This window comes from Parus major, chromosome 1, assembly GCF_001522545.3.
Source record: "Parus major isolate Abel chromosome 1, Parus_major1.1, whole genome shotgun sequence".
Lineage (NCBI taxonomy): Eukaryota > Metazoa > Chordata > Aves > Passeriformes > Paridae > Parus > Parus major.
In genome coordinates, this window is record NC_031768.1 from 67,809,898 (window position 1) to 67,835,335 (window position 25,438).

The 25,438-nt window shown below is 41.6% G+C and overlaps 1 protein-coding gene across 3 annotated transcripts in view; it reads right to left on the reverse strand.

The window, feature by feature from the left end:
- Positions 1 to 25,438, reverse strand: part of MTUS2 (microtubule associated scaffold protein 2) — a 256,121-nt gene that overhangs the window by 28,532 nt on the left and 202,151 nt on the right. For all 3 annotated transcript variants that reach the window (XM_015627010.3, XM_015627033.3, XM_015627016.3), the window contains 2 exons: positions 24,140 to 24,238; positions 18,747 to 18,955 (listed from right to left, as the gene is read on the reverse strand). In XM_015627010.3, coding sequence (XP_015482496.1) covers positions 18,747 to 18,955; positions 24,140 to 24,238 — 308 coding nt within the window. The remainder of the gene's footprint in view (positions 1 to 18,746; positions 18,956 to 24,139; positions 24,239 to 25,438) is intronic.

Below are 25,438 nucleotides of genomic sequence, written 5' to 3' on the forward strand. Positions count from 1 at the left end.
GGGCGCTGCCTGCCAGCGGCTCGCTCCAGGCTGCGACACCGGCCGCCGGCTCGCCCGCGGGCCGTGAGGGGTGTCCCCCCACTCCCGGGTGTCCCCCAGCCTCCCCAGACGCTCTAATCTCCCTGAAAGGAGTTTTCCTGAAATCGTTTGTTTAAATCGTGAGGATGATCAACGTCCACTGGACCTCGGCTACTTCTTGTCATGGCAAAACCAGATGTGTGCAACGTGCCCGGAGACTTCTGTAATTCTCAAGGGCAGGCCTAACTTTTTGGCCATGTATATATATGTATTTACATGATACAACAACAACCTAACCCTAACCTGCATATACACACGGGTGTGCTGCATGTCTGGTCTGTATCAGTTTGCCTACAGGGAACACATTTTCTTGGCCGGACTCAGGACATGGAGCTGCAGCAGCCTCATTTCTCCTGGGCTGTTGCTTTTGACGTGACACATTTTTCTCTAATAATTTATGTTAGACAATTAACATAACTTGATTTGCTGGGAAAAGAAAAAGAGTTAAGTGACTCACACCCAAGGTGGTATTTGTGCTGTGTCCACTGTTTAAACCTGAAAACCACTCTGTTCCTGAAAGTCAAATCACTACCAAACATAAGAAAAGTGACATTGCCCTTATTGCTGAACAGCTCTGCCTTCTGGTGGGAAAGATGCTCGGGTCTGTGCTTCTCTGGACAGGTGTTTTTGTTTAAGTGGATGTTCAACTGCGACTGGTGGTGCACAAAGTGATTTAAAAAATGGTAGGAACCAACAAGAATGTCCAACAAAACTGTTAAATTACATTTAAGTTCTCAGGAAACTGTGTTTAGTGTTAACTTCTTATTCTCTCTCTCATTCTTCCTTAGCCCTGCCAGGACTTCAACTAAAGTTTTAGAATATCACAGTCAAATAATTAAAAACAAGCAAACAGACAAAGCCAACAACATAGGAACCCCACCTAACAAACAAATAAACAAAAAACCAAACCCAAATACCAAACAAAATTTAAAATTGCACTCCAAATACATGTCTTTTAACATTTCTGTTCAAGACTTAACTTTCTTTACAGCATTTGAAAATTAATTTGGTTGGCTACTGAACAGCTACAGAGTAGAGGTAAAAAGAGTCTTCCTTCTATGGTGAAATAATTTCATCCTCACTGTAGGAGCTTTTTTTTTCACCACACAACCTGAAGTCTGTAATTGGGATCTTTTCCAATCCAAAACCCAACTGGAAACTTTCTAACTGCCATAGAAAAAAACCTACACAACCACATGTAGACAAATTACTGTGGCCATTTCTCTGAGCTGGCTATTAGAACTACAGTATTTAGATCCATGTCTGACTGTCAGGCAGGGAAAATAAAACCCAGACATTATTCCGTTTGTTATGCTTTTAAAATGAAGTACTCATCTTCTTCAACTGCTTTGCTAAGAATGGGGGATTTGCTGTTTGCAAGTGATTATAAATCTAAGGTAAAGATTAGCTAGCAAGGTCTATGCATGACTTTAGTACCACTTAAGCACTAAACTGGAAGAAAAAATATTAAAGTGGAACTTAAATTAAGCAGAAATTGTCTGCTGTCCTTCTGGCAAGGGTGAATTGAGGTCCCAGAGGTGGATTTAGGATTGATAATGGGATGTAACTGGGAGAGCTGCTGGGCTCTTGGGTCATCTTAGATCCTTTTGGAGAAAGTGAAACCAAACTCAGTTTGAATTAAACCTCGTCTTTCAGGTCAAGGTGTGTAGCATTAAGGTGAGAAAAGACCAAAGTTAAGAAAGCAAGTGGAAAATAGAATCTATTTTAAAGAACAGGTCCTCAGTCAAAGGTACAAACGAGGAGGATGAAGAAAGAATTTAGGAGGGGTCTCTGTGGTGGCAGCATGCTGACAGGTAGGTTACTATGTGGAGGACTTTGAGCACACACCTGAGGGCAGCAATACCTTGGGAATTAAGGATATAGAAAAGGAAATGGACATAAATGAGACAGGAGCAAAACACTCAGCAAAGCAGGCACATCAGAGGAGAGGACAGCTCCTACAGCTACATTCTGTGAGAACTGGCACTTTAATCAGCAGCTTCAAAACAAGGTTTTTAAATCATTGCTTGTTACTTTTGATCTGCTAGAGTTGTCTGCCTGATTTCAGTGGCATGTGGCACTTAGATCAAATACTGAGAGGAATAATATTTTTAAAACACCTTGTTAAGCACAAGAGAGCACCAAAGGCAGATAGATCTGCCACCAGTGCAGACTGCTGCCCCTGTACACGGAAAGAATTGATATTTTCAGATAAGGGTAAATGTAACTCCCATGTTACATGTGACATGACCAAGTGACCATGTGGTGCCAACCACACTGATCATCAGGCCAGGAAAGACTGGGAGATGCTGAAGGAGTGTTAAGTGGGAAGGAGGCCTTTGGGGGAAGAGGACAAGGAGTTGCAGTAAATGGAACTATTGGGCTGAGTGGGGATAATTAATAGAGCTGTTCAAAGATCAGCCCTGGGGACAAGTCACATCGTTCACTTTTGACCCTGGTCAAATATTAGTGAGTGCTAATGCTAATGTGATGCTGGGATGCCCTGTCTACCAAGGGGTGAGTTAAAACACCACGCTTCTCAAGCTGGATGCCATTTAGGCCTATAGGAGTGGTCATGATAAGAAATATAGAATACTGAGCAGTCCAAGGTCCCAATCATAGGGACAAATAACGGGAAATTCAAGTAGAGGATAGAAACTCATCAGCTGGAAATAACAGCAAAAAACTGTGTTGCTTATCCAGTCATGGGATGAATAAGAACAATGTCTACTGTTCAGATCTGAATAAAGCAAATACAACCTTAGGCTCTAGGAAACACTAAGAGGGATGTTTAAATGCTTTAAGAAAAGCCACAGAGAGGTCTCACCTGAAACCTCCCCTGTGTTTGGGGGACAGCAGTTTTGAGGCAGGGAATATACAGCCCGCACCACTGGAGGAGTGCCATGTAAATACACATCTGCTTCTTCTAAGAAAACAGCAGTAAAGTTTGAAAATTACAGCCTTTCTATAAATAAAGGGAGAGCACTAAGAGAGGCAGAAATACTTCAAGGTCAAAGAATGCCTTTACATAAGGATAAAAGGGTGTGAACTTGGGCATACCTAAGCCACAAGAGAGTCTGAAAAAGTCCTCTGGTAGAAACAGAGGAAAATATAATGACTTTCAAGCTGAAAGTTGAACATTTTAGGGAAGAAGCGGTAGGATTTGGCAACAGGGAGGGTTGGGATTTGATGACCCAGAATGAACTTTGCTAGCTTTTCCTATCCATGCGATACTGCTTGTCTTTGCATCGTCACCAATATATTGCTACGGATTTTGCTGATGGTGGTCCACACCCAGAATGGGAATGTGCCTCTGCCAAACTGCTTTGCATGGAGCTCTGTCCCAACAGATCTGGCTCACATTACCCTTCAAGGCAGAATGAAGAAGTCTGTGGATAAGACAGAGATCAACATGGGCTGGGAAAACCTGCACTGTTAGTAAAAAAAACATTCTTTATAAACGTTGTGTATTTGTTTCATTATTGGAAAGAGAAAATACAGATAAATTCCACAAAGAAAGTTCCTTATGTATAGGATTAGCAGAAAATATAAGAAAGAAGTCTGATAAAATTAGATTTTAAACCATTAAAGTAATTGCACAAAACAAGTGACTTAATAGGGTATCTTTTATAATATTTATTGACTTCAGTGGAAGCACAATGTAGTTAGCACCTGACAGGGTAAGGCTCCTAGGTAATTAAAGGCCAAGGAGGATACCTACATGTTCCTAAATGTCCCAGGGGAGTGGCCCAGTCAGTAAACAACCTATTCTAATGGTAAAGGGGCACCATGTGCAGCAATTTTTCCCTACAGTGACAGAATCAATGCTTTCTTCCATGATGCACATAATACAATTCCTATTTACTGTCCAAGCAATTCCAGTATTTTACATCTATCCGAACTAAATTGGGAGAGGTAGGGTTACATTTGCCATATTTTATAATTTACTATGATCCCCAAATGGGGCACATTATTCTCTTTAGCTCCATAATGGTCTCTATGTATCAGTGTATCACTCTGCTCTTTAGAGAATAAAGAATAGATCATCAGGGTTCTATACATATATTCTGACATATATAAGAAGATTTGGATTCCCATTATCTGATCATCATCTACATCAGTATCTGATGTTTCCCTATATTTTGGAGGCTGGCTAACTTTCCTAGGAGAAATATAATGCTTTCCTTGGATTTTCACAGTGCAAGGATACTGAAGATGGAGATCCATGGAGAAGGAAAAAAGAACCAAAGTCTTGGGGAAGCTCTGGCAGATAAAGGTAGTAATGCAGTGCTATGTGTGTCACAGAGCAGGAGAATCCTCAAGGGACCTGCATATTCATCCTTTATGAAACACTGGAAAGGCTTGCTGATGGGCATAGCATGCGAAGTGTGTCAAACAAACATTCAATTAAATTCGAATAGATAAAATTCTGAGGGCATGAGCAGCAAAAAACGATGCAGGAAACATGAAGCGATGCAAATTTGTTTGCAAGAGGACTGCGAGCTGCAGGAACAAGTTGTTAGGGCAGTGCTTATGGAAATAAACAAAAGAAGCAAGGAGAAAGCTGAAGGAGACAGTGGTTAGGGGTGGGGGAGACTGAAGACAGCACCACGGGGATACAGAGAGAGATAATCAGGAGAGAAAGCTGAGGTGGGGCAAACCAAAAGTTCAAAAACTGCTTCACCTGGTAAAGAAACAAAAGTACAGATTCAAAAAAAAAAAGAGATGAAACTAGGGAGAAAGGAAAGATTGTTCTGCAGGTGGCATTTCAGAGGACAAAGGGATATGCTGTGGTGAAGGGAGACAAGGAACAGGAGACTGCAGGAATGAGATGTGACAGCCAGCTGCAGAGGACCTGGTGCACAGCCGAGACACTGCAAGGTCTGTAGTGTCTCAGCTCTGGAGAGTGATGGATAAGCCAGGCTATCGGCAGCTGCCGCCTCCTGGCATTCTCTGCAGTCAACAGCGGCTGGTGAGTGTGACAGCAACATTGAGCACCTCCAGAGGATGGCAGGAGGAGAAGTCTGGCTGGCAGCATTCACTGGGGGCAGGATTTTGTCTGAGGCAGTGCAGAGGCAGAATAGGGCAATGCTATTCCAGCAATGCATTTTGAACAGGGGGGTCAGAAAATGATTGAGTGGCATGCCAAAGATGGGAGAGCACGGCAAGGAGAAGGGACATCCAGCACACTTTATGTGATTATCATAACCTATTTCCCTGCATGTGCTCTCTTCAAACACTGTTACAGTTTGTGTGACACAACATGCAGGTGGACTTTGTCAGAATTTTTACACCTACAAGAGGGCAGCTGACTATACTGACAGAGTTGCAGACAAGTGGGCAAACTCAATCTATTTTTCAATAAGACAAATGTTGGCCTCAAAGACTGACACTGATTTATTGTCAGTATTCTTAATTCTTCAATTCTGCAAGCAGTATAATTTGACAGCAGTCTCAGCTAGCCCTAAATTCTCTTTCCAATTTCACTTATTGAAATTGTCAGTCACATTGTATTTCTGTGAGTGCTTGAAACCAATGAAGATGAGTGCTGCTCAGAGGAATTGTTTTAATCTTCCCCTCTCCCGGTCACCTCTTTTGTCCCAGCTTCCTTCCTTGTAGTCCCATAAGTGTTTGGGCACTGAAACAGATGGAGGTTAAAACTAAAGCAGGGGTAAAGTGGTGAATGTGAGGAGAGTCAGCTCCACTGGCACAGTACCAGCTTCCCCAGGACAAGGAATGGAATCCACACTCTGCTGTTAGCCAGGAGGAGAATCCTCACAAGCCCCTGAACCCTAGTCTTGTCAGACTGAAAACTACAGTGGCCCAAGGAAATAAGAAAAGCAAATACATTCACTATTACACCTCACTTTCCTTGTTGGAGATGCATCACAAGTTTTGACACAGCTCTCTCAGCAGCAGCACAGTTCTCCACATTACTCTTCAGACATACACACATGGTTGATTATTTTCCAGGTTAGGGTTCTTACTTTTGTCCTTGCCTAACTTAAAAAAACCAAAACAACAACAACAAAAAATTCAGAAAATGTAATACAGTGATTTGGGGATTTCTGAAGCCATGAGCAGTCAGCAATGAGTTTCAGTGAGATGACTCAGCTAGAGCTGAAAGTCATGCCAGATGGCCCCAGAATGGCAATTTCCCTTGGATTTACAGTGAGGCTTCACATTTTGTGCATGACTCAGTACCATGAGGTTTTAATGATCCTCGGGCAACTTATATGGAAGCAAGCGTTTTTTAATCTAGTTTTTCAACTGTACAATTATGCTATTGCATATTTGGATGAATAGAACGTTTACTCTAGAATTTAGCAAATTAACACGGCCTACTTGCCCTCTGTTTCTCAAGTGAGAGAGCCCAGCCAGATGACTCCTTTTTAAATTCATTTATCATATAAAAAGAATGTGAGGATCTAAACAGAATTCCTTCAGAGTTTTGTTATTTCTGCTAGTGTAGCCTTACATTTATTTTAGTGTCAGTAGTTTGTAAGGCCATGGATTAAAATTCATGAGAGAACAATGCTCGGTTACTATGTTTTCTAGTTCTTGATGGCTGGAACAGTACAAAGTAAGAATTCCAAATGAACTAGCTCTCACTGTCAGGGAATTCATGTTTCTTCATATGAAATATCATTTATGCACCAAGATCACCAGGAAAAATGCAGATTTTCACCAAACTCCTCACCTGCCCTCTACCCAGGAATACATCCCCTGCAAGGCTATATCTGAATTCCAAACCTCTGAGTAGCAGCAAGCAGATGGCCATTTTCTTAAATCAACTTTGCAGAGAAATGTTCCCTTCTCCCAGCAAACAGGTAATCTCCTCTCCTCCACTCCCGAGTTACCCTGGCCCAAAGCCAATGACAACTTCAAGCTGCTGTATTTTGAGGCCAAGCAGAGCAAGGCACAAGTGCTGACATTCTATGACAACAATGACAGTGGCAGAAAATTCCAGCTGCTTTACATGGACCAAGGTTCTCCTATTGGAAAGATTCTCAGTGCTCTGCTGAAAGGAACAGTACTTACTACCATTCATGAGAATTCAAACAATTAGTTGTGGGCTTGGGAGGGTTTTTTTACCCGAAGAAAACCCAGCTCAGATGATTTTTAGAACTCATTTTAGAAACACATCTTTTATACTAACTCATCTGTAGTTAGAGCTGGTTTTAAGGAAGAACCAGCTCTTTTAATTCTTCTTTTAAGGAAAAATTATAATGTTTATAATAAACATTATAAAAACCACACCACCACCTTCTGAAGCGATGATGTGTGAGAAGTGATTGTAGGAAGCTGCATGTGAATTAGATCTCAGGGGCGAGAGCAAAGCCAGAGAATTTCAGAAGAATTGCAGCTGAAACCTTTTAGAGTCCATTTCTGGAACCAGGTAGCTCAGACCTGAAAGGGGGTTTAAGCGAGAGACAGGTTGTGTGTTGGGTATTTGATTCAAAAGTCCAGATACATACTCTTGGATGGCTGTAAGGACACAGAAGGAGTTATCAAGGAGATACACTTTCCACTTGAAAGAAAGGCAAAAATGTCCTTGGAACACAATAATTACCATTTATATATATATATCTTTGAGTCATGGTCTCTCTAATCTAGATCCTGCATCGAGCCATAATTATTGTCAGAAAATTCAGAAGAAGGTGCAAGTTACCCTGCATTAGAGAGTGTGATGAAAAGCTGTTCTGCATGGAAAACTCATCTTAACATTGTCTGAAAAATGCTTTCGACCTCAAAATAGGCCTCTCCACTCAAACATGTATTGTACCAGCAAATATTAAATGCCCAGATATTCTTGCTACCTATTGATCTTAGTAGACTTTAAGGTCAAAGGACAAGGGGATGGTTCAATCAAATAGTATGATTTTTCTTATCACAGGACATGATATTTCACACAGCTGCTCTTCTATGACTACATTTGATGAAAACATCCCCTGTATAAAGGCAATCATTGGCAAACTGCTGACATGAAGGTGTGGATCTGCTTTTTCTTCTTACAGTGGTTTCTTCTAATAACTGATCATCTCTAGCCCTAAAGGTCTGTGCTTCCTTCACGTGTTGAAGCTGAAAAACTTCTGCAAAAGTTTAGCAGTAGTTTCTGCTAAACTTTCTCCTGATTTCTGGTACACAGCAGTACCTCCTTATGAGAATTTTTCTGCGCTGCACTCAAGCCACTTTGCCTTTTTTCACAAAGAAGTCAACAGTTCTCTGCTGTCTCTCACAAAAAGGGATTTTTCCAGATCTCAGAGTTGTTTATTACTCTTCTTTTACCTCCTCATTTTTGTCTTGTGAAGATGTGTGAGCAGCAGTGCTAAATGTCATATATTCAGTGTCAATCTCCCCAGTGCTGAACATGCAGGTGTTGTCACTGCCTCACTTCTACTGGTTGCATCTCTGCTTACTCACCCAAAGATCTTTCATGACACATGCTCACAGTGGAAGCTCACATTGATTTGTGCTGACACCAGAAGCTCTAATTGCTCCTGGGGTTACTCCCTTCCCTTCCAGCTGATGGAAACAGACCACAGTTCCAGGCAGAGCTGGTTTCAGCCTGGCTTTGCTGCATCCATCACTCAAAACCAGTGCAGTGGGAATGTGAGTGTGTTGGTTTTATATGCTCCAAAGTTCAGGCAGCTTGCAGTCCACTCATCAAATATGTGGCTCTCCAGCTGCTTAAATCTGTAACCAATGTCTACATGGACTGCAAATGGGATAAGAAATACTTGAAATACTGAAGATCACATCAGAACTTCACTTATAAAGGAAGCGCTGCATTTCTGTCAGCATGTCTATATGAGAGGTTTTTGCAGATGTGGTACACAGTCTTGAACCACAGGAGATGAAATAGTTGTCATGGTCTATCTGTATTTTCAAGCCTTGCTTTGCACTGGAACAACCTCACATCAGCCAGGAATTTTGATCAACAGGGAAAGTTCCACTAGACTGCTGCAAAGTCCCTCTTGTGCGTCAGCTCTGAATGCATCTGCTGATGGATCTACATAAGAGGACTTGTGATATTTACACTGTCACCCTCTGGGACTGCGACAGTAATTTTGGAGAGACAGGGAGTTGTATCAGCAGAGCATTCTAGCTTAGGAGTATGCATTGGTGAGAGAACACAGTAAATAATCTGAAGTCTTTCTACAAATGACATTTAAAAATGCCTTTGGGGCAGGGGAAAGAAGACAGAACATTTTTTTAAAGTGCATCTAACACTCAGTAACTTCTAGTACTGCATTTTAACTGAAGATTGGTGAAATTAAGTTTAACATGAAACAGAAGATATTCCAAGGCTATGGGAAAGAAGTTCAAGCATTATAGTCATATGAATGGCACCTACATAAATATATGGTATATGCCCAACTGTTCCCTATTTCTGAAATAATCCTTTTCATGTATTTAGCCATTGCTTTGAGCATGCGATGCTCCTTTGTAATGTGTTTGTTTCTAAGAATACCAGTCAGCAAGAGGTGAAAGCATAAAAAAATCAGGCCAAATATCTGGAAACCTGTAACACATCAGAAGGTGATCTCTGTTTTTTACAGTCAGAGCAGAAAGAAATCCCAAAACCTTTTTTCTTTTGCAACATGCATCCCACTGGAAATCCAGAGATATCTGGGCAACACCCAGTCCCTCCTAAAAATTTTCCTTCTACTTTCCAGGGCAGAATAACTCTGCAGACACTTTCACCTATCAAGCATGTCTTTCCTGACCTTGCAAGTTATCTGTGGGCTGTCACTGCCTCTCTGGAGGGCTGGGGAGCTTTGCCTGTCAGAGACTTGCCTTGGTGCTTACCTCCTGCCTGGCTGCTAAGTGTGAGGCAGCTTAAAGCAGTCAGCTCAGCATGACACAAGTTTTTCCAGGAAGCTTCAAAAACCATTTCCAGAAATGCAGCCAACTTCCAGCTGCTGAAGGGATCACAACTGTCTTGTGGTCAGACCAATCCCCCAGGCTAAGGTTCAGCCTGAGCAAGGTGCCTCTGCTGGACACAAGAAGAATGTCCCATGTGCCAGGTGAGGCAATATTGCAAATGAAGGGGGAAAACAGCTTTCTCTGCTCTTGGGGAAGCCAAGACCCTGCACAGAACTGCAGGGTCCTCCTGCAGCATGCAGCCAAGTGCCTGGGGTACCAAATCTCAGGTGTGTAAAGGCATCTCCAGCCTCAAATAAGGTCCAAGTTCAGACACCTCTTGGGTAAATGGTGATGGACCCCAGTACTCCCCAGCCAGCACACCAAAGGTGCTTCTTGTACAATCCATGTGCACATACTCAGTACATCCCCTGAGGAGAAGCATCCCTCTGGGTCTGTTCATTGACTCTAGTGCACTAATCAATTTAAAAAACCCAACAAAATAAAACAAGGAAGAAATACAGCTAATTTCCCCCCACAGATGAAACCAGAGTGTGGTAATAAGAACAACTGTGGAGCCTGTTTGCCTCAGAATCAGCCATCAGCCCAGCAGTGCTGCTGAGGACACGTCCTGCTACTCATTTCTGCAGCTGCCTGGAGCCATGTGCTCGCCACAGGAAACACCAACAAGGGCAGATGGGACGAACCTGTGTGGGATGTAAAATATTCATCACACCCATTTGGTGAAAATAAACATGAACAGTGGGAGTATCCCTGTATGCAGAGGGGAAACTACTCACTGGACTCTCTTCTACAGCTCACAGAACTGCATACACATAAGCATTGCTGTCTCTGCACCTCCTGCTGTATGTGGGCTTGCTGTGACTTCCTGGCTGCCCTCACTACTGCACTTGGGTGATGCACTGGCAGGACATCTCACTGCCCAATCTTCATGCCTATCACTGTGACCCTGTTGGTGATCCCAGGCCCTCTGGTGCTCTAGCCCTATCCCCTCTACAGTCACTTGAAACACAGACCCTCTTCCCAGCGGATACCTGAAAGCAGAACACGCAGCACGGTGTGCTTGTGTGCATGCAGGTGTGTGTATCCATGCACACACACACGCAAACATGTGCCTATCTTCCCATCAAGTCCTCTAAGAAACTAAATATAGGGTAATCTCCAGACTCAGTCACTTTGACACACCAGTTTTATTCAGGCTTTTGCCTATTTAGATGCGAAATGCTCCAGGACTGGGACATCATCTTTGTGTCATCCTTGAGGTGTCTAGCAGTCGTTGGGATAATTGTAGAACAACAAAAACTTTAATGTCTTAATTTCTATTAAGAATGCTGTATAAAGCTCAAATATTAACAAAGAGGAATGCATTAAGTCAGCCAAGTGCTTTCTGTTTTCAACAAAATCAGTTCAATCTCATCATCTTCTTGTTCTTTGTTCTATGTAATCTGGTTAAACACAAGCTAATGTTAACTTAAACAGATTGTATTCCACTGGTAAATAAGAAGATAAAAATTGATTTTCTAAGTGAGGCTACGCTTTATGTTTTGTGATGGCTAAAACCCTAATATTCCTGCAATTAAAAAGCTGGCACATAGTTGGTTTGATGGACAATTAGCATTGCCAGACCTTTGTTATGGATAATAAATTGTTCCTCTTTTTAGACTGTAGCAGTACTAAGATCACTTGAAAAATCTGAAGATCAATTGCACTGATCATTGCTGCCAAAATTATTATAATGCCTATATGGATCATTATTGGACATGTCTATATTAACGGAGCCGTGCCACTTTGACCTGAGGGGGATGAAAAACCACCAAACAAAAGTATTGCTGCCAGAGGTGTGAAAATCCAAGCAGGGAAAAGGCCTTGGGTGTGTATGTGGGGGAAGGAGAGCTCCTGGGATGCTGCAATGGGCATCTCCAGGTGAGGCTTCAGCCACAGAATGAGTGATTGGGTGATGCCTGAGGTTGGCCTCATGGGAAAGAAGGACATGGATCTGCCAGAGGGACAGGTAAAAGTAACCAGCAGCATGCAAATATGTTTCAAGTTACTCAGTGGTCACTGCTTCTTCTGGCAAGGGAACTCAGTATTTGACCTCTCCCTAGGCTGATTCCAACCTTCCTTAGACTTCTATTAAAAAATTTCATTTTGAAATGCTCTGAAGATTATCTGTGAGTTGAGTCATGGCCTTGCCCTTAACACCAACTTTAAAGAGTGACATTTGGACTTGTCATAAATATTTTATGCAAAAAAACATATGTGTAAAACAAGAGATGTGCTGAGAAGTTTGCTTTTGCAGGGAGGCTCTGCTTTTTGACTCCCAAAGAGAAGATGGGATCCCTCTGACCTGGGCAGGCCAGGTCTCGTCCACCCCACTGCTAGTGAGAGTTATGGTTTCCTTATTCACTTCCTGAAAGGTATCTATAAATTTTAATTTGTTAAATATTTCTGTTCTTGCATGGAAACAGAAAAATTCTCCTGTTTCTGGTGTGATTAATACTTTCATACATGAACCTTGCACCTATTGATCTACACTGAATTGTAAAGCCTTTGTTCTGTTACATTCTTATTAGAAATCTTGGTAGAATGTCTCTGGGGAGTAATCAATTAATCAATCAAAAGAAAAAATCTCCAAAAAACAAAACACCAGAAAACAAACAATGATTGATCTGAGGATATTGCCTCTTTGCCTTAAGAGAGGAATTTAAAATGCATGGAATTTAAAAGAGGTACAGATTTCCATTGCCTCCTTTGCTGATCTTAAAGAACAGCATGAAAACACTGTGATTTGGGTTTCTCTGTCCTCTGCATGATGAGAGGCCACAACAGCACTGGACCCTATTACTCATCACTGCTTTTCACACCACTTCCAATGTGTTGCCAAATCCCTCAAGCCCAGATGTATACCCAGCTTGGAGGCTGCCAACATCACAAAAACCACTTCTGACTCTTAAATGTTTTTTCCTCTGAATGCAGTATAAAATCAAGGCCTTCAAAGTTGCTTACACAGAGATTGATAATACAAACAAAAGAAGAAAATAAATCCACTTTTACCTGATGCTTAGCACACATCCTAAATATATTTCTCTTTAAGGACAACATGTAAATAAAGAGGTCTTTAATTATAATGGCCATTTAAAACCTCTACAAGAAGACCATTAGAATGTCTGGAGTTATTTATTTTTTATCTCAATATTTAAAATATTTATGTGTAACTAACAAAATTCTTCTCCAGCCAAGGATACAAATAAAGTCTGATTTGGTTTTTTTTTTTTTTTTTTTTTTTTTTTTTTTTTTTTTTTGTTTGTTTTTGTTTGTTTGTTTGGTCTTTTTGTTTTGTTTTGTTTTTTTCAAAATAAGACCATGTAACTAAACCAGTGCTCCCCAGGGAAGCATATTTTTCCACCTTTCAAAACTAAAATTTGTAATTTTGTCACAGCAGTGTCTCTAAGGGGACCACTGAGGACACAGGGAGAAGCCAAGAGGTTCCCTACACCTTTTTCCTTCTGTTTTGCAAGGCCTGAAGCAGGGCTAGCCGTACTGTCTGGAAGCAGTGTAAGATCCAGGTACCCAAAGGATGAGGAAGGGAGAGACACTCAGCTGCTTTAAGGTTTCTTTTCTTATAGCATCTTACCTACTCACTGCCTGACTTTTAGCACACACAGCAAATAAGCAGGGGGCCTGCAGAAGGTGATTTCCTTAATTTCACAAATCCAAATCTATTCCTTGGGTTGACTGACCATGTCTGAGTGGCCTGCAGGTCTCATAACATCTGCACTATAGAGACTTCATTGTAATGCTTGTGAGTAAAGGAGTATACCTCTGGATTCTTACTGCTCTGTTCTACTGTAACTAATAGCCCCATGTACCAAATCTTGTGAATTTCCCCTTGAAAAGCAGTTTAGAAAGCTCTAAATGATGACAGAGCTTCTTTCTATGTTTTTCCTCCCAAGTAAACAAAGTGTTTTGTTTTCTTTGCAATAAAATGCTTTTGATTTATAACCCTAAACTGTCAGTGTTTGACGAGTCCAAAGCATATTTTTTTTTCAGGATACAGAATGAAAATATTGAGCTGCTCTGACTGCTCTGGTCTTCATCAGGAGCAATGTAAAGAATGAACTTGCTCAATACAGGACATGTAGCCTAACTGTAATAGTGAGGAGGGAGGAATGGCACTTTTGTAAGGACTATTCTTGGGCCTAATTCAAACATGTTTTGTAAATGCTGGGAAAGCATTGCCCTGAAAGCCAGAAATTCAATTTTTCTGATGAGTGCTGGCTTCTTACCGCTCTGCCAGCACCAGGCACGAACAATAGATATATTTCTCTTGAGCTCATTCTCTGAGATGACTGTGAAAATAAACCATTTTCAGCTTAGCCTGAGATAATCCTTTGAAATGTTAACCCAAATTAATGTTTTGGAGGCAATGGTGGGATTTTGGGCAGTGGTGACTTATAGCATGACCGATTTTGCCCCTAGTACAGGTGGTCATTAACATCTGGCCAAGGATGTTACGTGATGCTTGGGTGGCATATTGTCCATTCACAGGAACATTCCTCTCAAAGAAACACCCCAGCACACATCAATTTGTTATTTGAATGAGGGAACAGGTTTTCCTTGCCCATTCTAGATTTTGCAGGATATGCCTGGGTGTGTTTACTTTTCTGGAATACAAGTATTGTTTGCCCATGATTAGATGTGCAGACACACACACTCTGGTCACTGGTGACGTGCCTTTCCCAGTCCTGGCAGACACAGAGTTCTGGGATGTCATCAAGTACTGCAGTTTTGTCCCAGCTCTTGTTCAGGACATCTCTGAGTTTCCTCCATTCCCAGCTGATCCAGCTGCGCTCACGCTGGGACCTGTCCTGAGAAGTTATTCCCCCATGATGAAAAACATATCAAGAGGCCATGCTGCAGGTCTGGAAACTCCTCCAGGCCCAAGCAGAGTATGGGACAGGCTACTCCAGCATAACCCTTTCCCTGACCTGCTCCCACCCTTGAGGCCTGCAGCCCAGAAAGGATCCCTTCTCCTCACATGCACTGTGGCCCTAGAGTCCTCTGAAATTTCAGAGGCAGAACTAGGACTCCACTTTCTGCCTGCTGAGGCAGGCTGGATTGCAGAGCCTTGGTGCAGTTTGGCCACAACAGCCCTCAACACAACACTTCTATGAGTGTACTAGAGACACGAAAGTGGATTTGTATGTTTTCTTCCCTTTTTATCTCCGGAAAGATTTTGTCTCCCAGATTTGTCACTTTGGGTTACTCTCCTTTAGATGGCACTGTTAGCACTTCCAAGAGAGATGACTGCTGGCCACTTGGCTGAGCAGGGCTGAAACTGGGCCAGGATTGCCACTGTCACTGGGTTAACAAGCCAGAGCAGGTCAGGAGTGATGCAAACCAGGGCTCTGGAGATACTTGCTCTAAAAAGTCTTCCTGGTATCACTCCAGCTCCCGTTAGCCAGTTGTTCACTCTGGAATACCAGCACAGCACGAGGGCTGTGTCGGCAAGATGAACATCTGACAACATTAAGGGCAAACTTAATCTGCTCCTCTTCAGAATTAATTTGAAGCAGTTCCAAAAGTCAACAAGAGTCATGTGCATATATGAGAGTCTTAAGCTAATACATCTGCTAATTAAATAATAATTAAAAACCATGCTCTGCACAGGTACTGCAATCATTACTTTTCATGCTTATGTCAGAACCACTGCTTTAATATTTTTTATGTCTACTGCCTCAGTTATCACCTGCTTCGATTGCCTAGGCTTTTCCCAAGGATAGAAAGTTGTTTTAAGTGGCATTTAATGGGTCTGTATTAAATACTGATACATATTGTGCACTTCTAGGTGCCAATTAAAAGAATCTTGCCAATTACAAGCATTTTCAACTGAGGAAGAGATGATTCCAGGATACCATCCAGCAGTGGTCTGAAATAGTCAGAAAACAAATTAAAAAAAATTATAAGAAAATGGTCATGTAATCTTAAAGCACTCAAAGGAACTTCTGGTGTGGTCCAACACTCTCATTCCACACAGCTAAATCTGTCTGTTGGACCACTTGCATTGGCAATTTCACCAGCTCTGGAAAGAGAGCAGAAACAGTGTGAACAAGACAAGTGAGTCACAGGCATGGGAAGACTCCTACTTGCTGTTTTTAAGACTCAGTCCTGTCCTCACTGCCTAGGAGCACATTTTACAACAGATTTTACATCAAAATCTGAGAAAAATCTATGTTTTGAATATTATTTGGTTGTGATGTAAGGAAAGAGAGACAGATTGGCCACAAATGACTATCAGCCCAAAAGAGGGTCCCTTGTACCAAAATAGGATTGGGCCCTTCGCTAAACAAGAGTGGAACTGCTAGCTGGACAAATCAACCCCAAACCTCTCTGGAATAAGGCTGCACCATTTTATTGAATGAATGTTTTTCCTTTGCCATACTGCAGTTCCACTCAGACCTCAACCACTTTGCCTGCAGGGTTTTCAGATACACCCAACTGTTATTATTTCTATAATGTGAAAAGCTTTATTTTTTCCCATGCTGCCCCAACTCAAAGCCAGCCAACTCAATTTTGCTCAAGCTTTCAGACAATAATGCCACCTCAGAAAATGTCTACATATTGTATTTGCAAATGACACTCAAAAACTTGTAAGCCTGTGTCTATGTCGCAAGACAAATGACTGCCCAGTTACACAACTCCTTGAGTAGTCCCAGATTGTCCCACTGTATGGAGGTTCTCAATTTAAGCACTGAATTTAAGAGTGCAGCAGCTGTAGTGCTCCCTGGGAGTCTCAGACAAGACAGGCGAGTAACTCAAGCAGAAATTCAGAAAGCAGAAATTTGGTGCTTTAAATGGTCTTCATGAAGTGCTCACCTGCCTGCAGGCACTAAAAATGGAGCCTAAAGCAAACTCCCAAAGGAGGTACCACATCTGCATGGATCTGAAACAAATCTACATCCAGTCCTGCCTGAACCTGAAGGTGCTTGAATTCTACAGGTGTGTTATATTTCACCTCCAGCCACTCAGAGGAGCATTACTGCAATCCTCAGCTGGCCTGATAAATACAGAGGAGCTGGGAACAAGCTGTGCAGCTATGCTTGGCCAGGACTCAGAGACCATCGGAGTGGATGCTATTAAATAAAGACACCTGAGTTGTTCAATGCAGGACGCATTTTCAGGACAGATACAACGTGTACCAACAGCAGGACAGTCATCTCAAAGCTCAGTTGCAGCAGCTGTTCTCATTTAAAACATATCCAGAGGAAATGAAGGAGATATGCCCAAGATTCCAGAGCTCCTTCAGCAAATTGTGAATGAGGCATGTGATGAAAAATCTCTCCCCAGTGGACAATGCACAGACAAAGCTGAGCTGACAATGATCTGCCCTTTTTTATTTCCCTCTGATTTAAACAAGGATACTCCACAGCTAGCTAAAACCAAAAACAAACAAACAAAAACAACCCCACAAAAACCCAAACAAAAACAAAAAACAAAAAAACCCAAACCCACCCAAAAGTATTTAGAAATACCCAATAAGTCCTAAAATACAAAAATGTCGAATATAGAGGGAACAAATCTCCTGGGAAGGTATTTAAAATATTTAGGGCATTTTAAAAATTCCCTGTTTTTTCAGTTCATTTAATCTTCCCTGGCAAGATCAGCTCCTACTTAAGGAACAGTGTGAACTGTGGTTATTTATTCAAAGGTAACCTTTCCCACTATTATAAAAAGCCCCAAAACTAAATAAAGTATTTCAGGGTTTTTAAGACTGACTGAATTTAGGTTTTGTTTCCTTGCTTTTCCTTCTCTCATTTAACACAGAAAATTTATTCTTGTCTCTTCCAAAAGTAGACAAACAGGCAATCAAGGGTATTATCTGAACCTTGGGTCCTACTGCTGGTGATTGTCTGCCTATTTTACAAAGTAGCCAGGATACCAGCTTAACCTGGGATGTTATAAAACACATGGGCATGGTGTGAACCAGGCCTGGGCTTCAGAGCCCAGCTACATTTCCTAGATCATTAAACAGCTTTTGAAACAAGCAATACCTTCAAGTCTTTCATGGTTATTTTGGTTGTCTTAACATTTTTTCATTTTGACTTGAGTGAATAAATTATATTCTCTAATTACCAGAAATATTTTCTTTATTTTCTCTATACCTGCTGAGTGTCTACATGCTGAGGTAATGTTATCCCAACATCTTCAGGAGTTGGCAACCCTGTAACAGGGACACCCTGCCCAATTCATGGTGAAGAGGAAGAGTAGATAATTATTGAGGGAAATCAAATAGTTTCCTTCTTCTAACAGCTTTGGTTGCCCGCAAGTATTAATATCTCAGTTACACTTTCCATTCCAGCTCTAACAATCAGAGACTGGGGCTTCTAAGTTTCTGCATCTCCTTTACTCCTAAAATCCCCTGCTTGTGACAAATACTTCATTCAAAATTATTCCTTTTCTAAGTTCCTGAACTCTTTTTTCTAATATATGACATCAAACTTATCAGATTGGATGACATCACACTTCACAAACAGTTTCTTTGGCCACCCAATCGCCAAGCTTGGTGTCTTAACAGAGGTGCCAGATTTCCTTTGTCATTGCAGTTTTCCTTTCTATAATTCTATGACATTTAAATTACCTTCTCATAATAATCATTGTAAAGAAATTACATGCTTTGGTCCCAAGAACAAATTTACAGGGACTATGGAATAAATTTGGGCAAGTGACAGGTAAAAAGGCAAAGAATCTTTTTGATGGGAAGAAGTACCCATTGCACTTACCTGCCTGAAAAAGTACTGTGTTGTTATAGCAAAGACATCAAAGCCACAGCTGGCCCTTTTAAGCTCATTTTGGATATTGATTAATTGCCGAGACTGCTCCTCACACTTTTCCTTCAGTTTCTGAATGAACTGCTTCTCAGTGTCTCGCCCCTCTCCTGGTTTGGGGGAGAATCCATTCTTTGGGGTGGCTGGCCTTTGCTTGGGATGTCCTACAAAGAAGAGAAGAAAAGACCATTCAGGTCATTTAGTTTACATGTACAGACATGATATTTATGTGTTTCTATGGCATTTGGGACTCATCCCTACAAAAGAACAGGTCTGTAGCGCTCACAGAGAATTTTCAGTCTTTCAAAAAAAACCCCAAAAACAACAAAAAAAAAAAAAACCAAAAAACCCAGCTAACCAAACCGAAAAAAAACCCAAAAAACCCCAAACCAAACCAAAAAACCAAACCAAACAAAAGCACAGTGAAGTATGTTTCTTTAGGGGTAAAATCTCAAAGCTATTTGACAGTCATCTCACCTCAGGCTCTGAGACTGAAAGTCTTCTACCAGTTGAGGAGAGCTGTCCTAAGAGTGTATCACTGAGAACTGAGGTTGTTGGAGGAAGGAATCACCTCACCTCTGCTAGACATCTACAAGAACAGAGGTCTGCATCTGTGGTCCTGGACTCCCTTAAATGGCAGTGAGAGAAATGGGCACTTCCAGGTCAGGATTCACCTTATCAGTGATGTGGAGAACAGCTAGGCGACATTTCTACTCTACACGTAGTTTATTTGTTCACATGAACCCCCAGCTTGGTGACTCGACAGAGGTGCCAGATTTGCTTTGTCTTTACAGATTTCGTTTAGCCTCTACACAGGACCATGTGGGGCTGGAGTTGTCCCTCCCTGAATGCAAACAGGGCATGGATTGCTTGCCACTGGGATATCGCTATTACCTTTTATCTACAATACTGCAGTCTGCCTTGAGAGTTCGCCTTGCTCTCATCTTTATAATGTGTCTAAAATTGCAGCACTTACCAGATTTGTGCTGAAGAGCCACCAAGTGCCACACAATGCACAGGAGTTACATCACTGGCTTTGTGTGGCTGCTCTCCAGCATCATGGATCACACCAGAATTATCACATGGTTTGCCTGCAGAATTAGGCTCAGACAGACTCTGGCTCCTCTGATGTGCTCCAAGTTGGCTTGAAGCAAGCCTGATGCTGTATAAACATGTGAAAGCACTAGTGTAGCTTGTGTTTATGGTATGTATAAATACAGTGTTATATTCATATCAATGGCACCAGAACCAAAGCTTACTCATGATCATCCACTTCAGGGCAGTGGGGCTTTTTTTTTCCTAAGTTCACATCCTGCTTGAGTCAACTATCCATTTCTGTGGGAATACCCAGTCATGAGGATGAAGCAGGAAAGGGCAGTGTTGTGGTATTATTGGGCTGCTCAAGCCACTGGAGCCACTTGGAAAATCTGTTCTCTTTACGTTCTTTGCTTTCTAAGAACTCTCCTCTGCAAACATTTATGGCCAGCTGGGCATCAGCTTTGCAGACATTTAGTGACCTTTTGCTACCCTCAGTCTATTTTGCTACCTTTTTGCTACCCTTCAGTTGATGCTCTTTAGCTGATTCCTGAATACTGGCCAGGAACCTCTTCAACAGATCCTCCCATTATTTGCTGACTTTTACTCCGTAAGCTAAAGTCAGTAAGAAAAAGGGAGAAAATATGAGTCAGACACCTTTGTCCCATGTGTTACAGAGATGGTGAACATGGATCTGGAACAATTCTGTGTTAGTAGAAAAGGTTGTGTGTGTAAGAATATGAAAAAAGGGGACAGTTTGTAGTTTTATGATCTTGTATTATACAGTCCCTGAAAAACAGTACAGAAACCATGTCTACAGCCAGTGTCCAGCAATCAGTGTAATAGGGGACAGTTTTCTGCTGTGAATATTGCCTATCCCTTTCCTAGAAAGCCAAAGAATCCTTCCACAGAGATGTCTCTGGTATGAATCTGAGCCAATTTGTAAAGTAGAGTATTACAAATTCCAGAGATAATTTTGTCAGATGTGCTTTAGATCTTTTAGATCTTTAAGACCGTGGTCCGGGTGTGCAAATAGACCCTGAAGGCAGTTTTACTAGATTAGGCAGGGAAAGAGTATGGCTTCCACAGAGCAATACCCCAGGAGCATATTCCTACTTTTTCAGATTCCCAGCTTGTGTGGAGCCGTTGGGAGCGTATCTTCTATGTTGCTCAGCTACATCCTGGCTCCAAGCTATGCTTACAGGGAGCCAGCTCCAACAGAGATGCTCCCTCATGTCTCCAAGCATCTCAAGCTCCAACTGCAATGAGCCACGAGTGCAAAAAACCCTTTGAAACTCTTTGTGTCCATGACTTGCATTTGTGACAAAGAATACCATGTTCTGCAGCTTCAAGACTAATGCCATGTTGTTGTAAGACCTAAATAATACAGCACAAGAAGTTTTTGTCATTGAGAGAGTTCAAGCAGCATAGCTATTGCCCTCTATCCATTTTTATGTCACTTAAGGCTTGTCAGCCTTTTTGTGCAGTAAAAAGAAAATACAGACTCTTCCATTCATGTCAAGGGGCTCTTAACTGTACAGTAGGTAATACCACAAAATAAGAAATTAAAGACATAAAGATCTGTCTTTTTAGCATAAAAATCTTGGGTTGTTTAAGCAAGATGTTGATGTTACAACAGAAGGCTTAGGGAGAAGTGTAGGGGAAAGCCCTTGAAATCAGTTTTAATTAAAACAGAAACCCATCAGGTTGCTTAGTCTTATATTTTTCTAGCCTTCCTGTTCACTGGAAGATTTGAAGTGCACATCTGTGTTGTCCTTGTCGGTATTATAAGCTGTCCTTGTAAATTAAACGGTGCTATTCTCCTCAGGGATAAATCTGAATTTCTCGGTTCATTTGGGTCTGAAAGGCAGCTTACTAAGCTTATTCTGCCATTGATGTCTCTCTTCTGTTGCTCTGCACAAAACAGGGTATATATTAATGATGCTGGCCCTGATCCTCAGTGTCCTTTTTGCTGGTGGTGGGACCAGAGGGGCAGACCCAGTGTGTGCTGAAATCACTGAACCCCTTTGATCCACTTCAAAACTCCCAAGTCTTTTTTATCTACGTGAGTGTTTGAACTAAGGAGACATAGCAAGTATATACTCATAATTAACACTGTCCATGAGGATTTAGATGGGGGTATGCAATTTATTCGCCTTTTAACTGTCCAATATCCAACATTTTGGTAAAGAAAGTGGGTAAATTACTTAGAGATGACTGATATCAAGCATTCTCTAGAGTGACAGATGCCAGAAGCAGTTGGCACCATTCTAAAATGGAGTGGAAGGAGAGCACTTGCATCTATGGACACCTGTTCCTATACACAGATCTCAGGAATAGTATTGCATCAAAAGATAAAACTGAGATCCCTGCAAGACTCTGCATCTCAAAACTCCCTTGCAAGTCTTCAGATTCAAAGCTCAAAAAATTTGTGTATGACAGTCAAAAACCAGCACTGATTGAAAGGAACTGAATGTGAGAAGGCCAGTAACAGGCAAATACAACCTAGAAACAGCACTCAGAAATTTTAGGACCTGTTTTGTTGCCAGGTGCAGCTGTGGTGGAATTACCTGTGAGACACGTTCTCTCCCATCAAAAAGTGTAAACGTTGCAGGAGTTTGATTCTGATGCAGGAAAGTCTGTGACTGCCCCTTAGCATCAGCTACACCGTGTGTCCTTTTCAAAGGCTGCTTTGACTAGTTTTTTAAATTGTTAAGTAGGTGAAAAAATTGTCATTATTGCTTTGTTATTGCTGTAGTTATTTCAAAGAAGGCCAAAGGCTACTCTAAAAAACTATAAATGAAGATGAGGTTTATTTTCCTACTTGATCCTTAGAGTGATAAACAAATTTACATTGGCTTAATTGCAGACAAGCAAGCTGAACAAATTCTAAATCAGTCTGATGGATGGAGGTCAGTTACTCAGCCTCTCACGAGAATGAAAAAACCTTTGAGGCCCTCATGAGTTGGATACACCAAAACTTTGAAAATTATGAAGTCACCCGTGGAAATGCAGACCTCCTTAAGACAACACAAATACACTGTACAAATATTCCAGTGTTCCATTTTGCTTTGTAATCCTAGTGGAAGCAAATCAGCTGTGCTGTAACATGCTGCCACAGCCAGAATCTGTGCTGATGCTTAAACTGGACTCCCACCGTTATAAACACTGGTGAGCTTCTGGTCTGGCACTCTCTGCAACAAATTCTTTGGATCTCTCTGTGATCTCACCAGGTGCAAAATAGCCTGTAAATTATATGACTCAGAGGACAGTGTTAAATTCATCTTTTTACTCTATTGTCTTTGTAAGGAGAAGAATTTCGTGTCCTGTTGGTGCCTGAGAAGATTAAATTTACCCTTCAATTTTCTTGATTTTGTTGGTTGAGAAGAAGAAGAAAAATAGGGATTAAATTTAATAATAATGGAGAAACTCTTGGTGCAATTTATAGGAGCTGGAAAGCTGTTCTACATGCTTTATATTTTGCCACCAAATGAAGCAACAGGGGGTTCTATCCCCCACAGTTATAACTTAAGTATATATACCACATAGATGTAGAGATGACATTTTAAGCATTCAAGCAGAGTCTGAAAAATGAGGGAACAGAAGATAAACTGCAAGCACAATGAAATCAGTGAGACCATGCACACTCATTTCAGAAGCATTTAGATCAACCAAAGACCAGCCTCACAAAAGCCTTTGGGCACCTTACCCATTTGTTAATGTACACCCAGTAGACATAAATAGAAACAAGTTCTCTTCATTTTAATAAATAACAAAAGGCATTCTTCAGAAATGCTAAGACCATGTGTTTGTGCCCACTATTGAGGTATAAGTTGACAATGTCCCAGTAGCACTTTGGAGGTTATTTGTATAGATAATTCCTTTTCCAACTATGCACAGAAATAGCCCAGAAAATTTAGTCCCTCTGCATAAAAGTAAGAGTAGATTCTGAGAAATCCACTGTCACTCTAGGCAATTGTCTGAGGTGTCTTTTATTTTGCTATATGTATCTGTCCTCTTTTTTTGTAAGAAAATTATAATGATTAAAAAAAAATGTTCTTGTGCCCTTAAACATGTAATAGCATCAGCTCTTTGTTTTGAAAGAGAGATGATTGCATGGTTATAACAAAGAGAACAAAAGTCTATTCAACCCATGCATTGGTATGATAAAGCCTGCTGTAGCTTAATGAACCTTGGGCACAATCAATTCTCACTTAGCAATACTATGTCTCAGATTTGAGTGTGTTAACAAGAGATGCAAAGTCAACGAGTTTAAATCTTTCCTGAAACAGTGCTTTCAGGCTCATAAATACCTGGTGAATGGAGTTTTGTGGCTGTTACTGCTGATTTCTTAGGGGATGAAACAGCTGGTCTGCTAGCATCCTGATCTTTTTGTACTTCTTTCTTCACACCTGTTTGAGAAAAAAAAAATAAAAAAAATCAAAGGTACAAGGACATCTGTTTTATAATTCTATTTGTAACTGTGCAGAACTGTGTCACTAAGATCCACATCAAAATGTATTTCACCAATACATATTCTGGCCTCTGCACAGAATGAACCTACACAGCACTTCTAGGTTGGATGCCAGCCTGCTGTGTCTGCAGGCTATGTACATGTGTCTGAGCTGACATGCACAGCACTAAAGAAGGACACAAGAAGGCCTTACACACTACCTTGGCTTTCCAGTCATCTGCAACATGAAAAATACCATCAAGGCACAAATAGCTACACAGGTAACCCATCCTATCTGTTCTGAGTGCTGTGTTCTGTCTCTACCTTGCTGTGCAATCTCATTCTGGGCTGCTGGAGAAGTGGAATAGGACTGTGAAAAGCTGACTGAAATTACCTGCCAGCTTTTCCAGAGGTAAGGAAGCTGCCTTTTCTGGAGATTAGCTTTCCCAAGATGAGTCAAGAGAGAGGCTAGAACCAGCAGCAGGCAGCACATGTCAGAGCTGTGCCGCATGTGGCTGCCAGGACACACCAGCGTGGCTCTCTGTGCAGTAGGGCAGGGACAGGGCAAGCACACTCAGGGCACAGCTCTACAATACACCGTGCCAGTGTGGGATGGAACAGGGCATGGAACATTTCCGAGAGAGGCAGCCCAGTGTCTGTTGTTATTTGTCCCACGGCTGGAGCTCCCTGGCCAGGGCCTTGGGACGGAATGCCAGCTGTCAGAGCTCTGCAGTTGGCGACTGCCTCTTGCACCAGGGAGATACGACTTCCTCTGAAAGCCAGAGCGGCCACCCAGGCTCAGCTCCTCCTGCCCACCCACAGCTCCCATCAAAATAGCTGTGGGGACCATGCTGAGAGCACTAACATGAGGTCCTGCCTTGCTTGTTTGACCATGGTGTGACAGTCACACACACAGGATTTCAAGCAGAAAACATTCATCAAAGAAGTAAGGAGAAAGAGCAATAAAAAGCAAAGCCCTGAGACAATAATGTATTTTCCTGTTTGCTTTTCTTTTTTTAACCATTAGTGTTTGTTGAGGGTTGCATTTTAGCCTGAAGGGCTGTCACAGCCCCTGGATACACAGGAAAAACAGAGAGATTTAAGGCAAATGACTTGCTACAGAGGGAAAACAAAGTTTTCCTTATTGACTTTCCCCTCT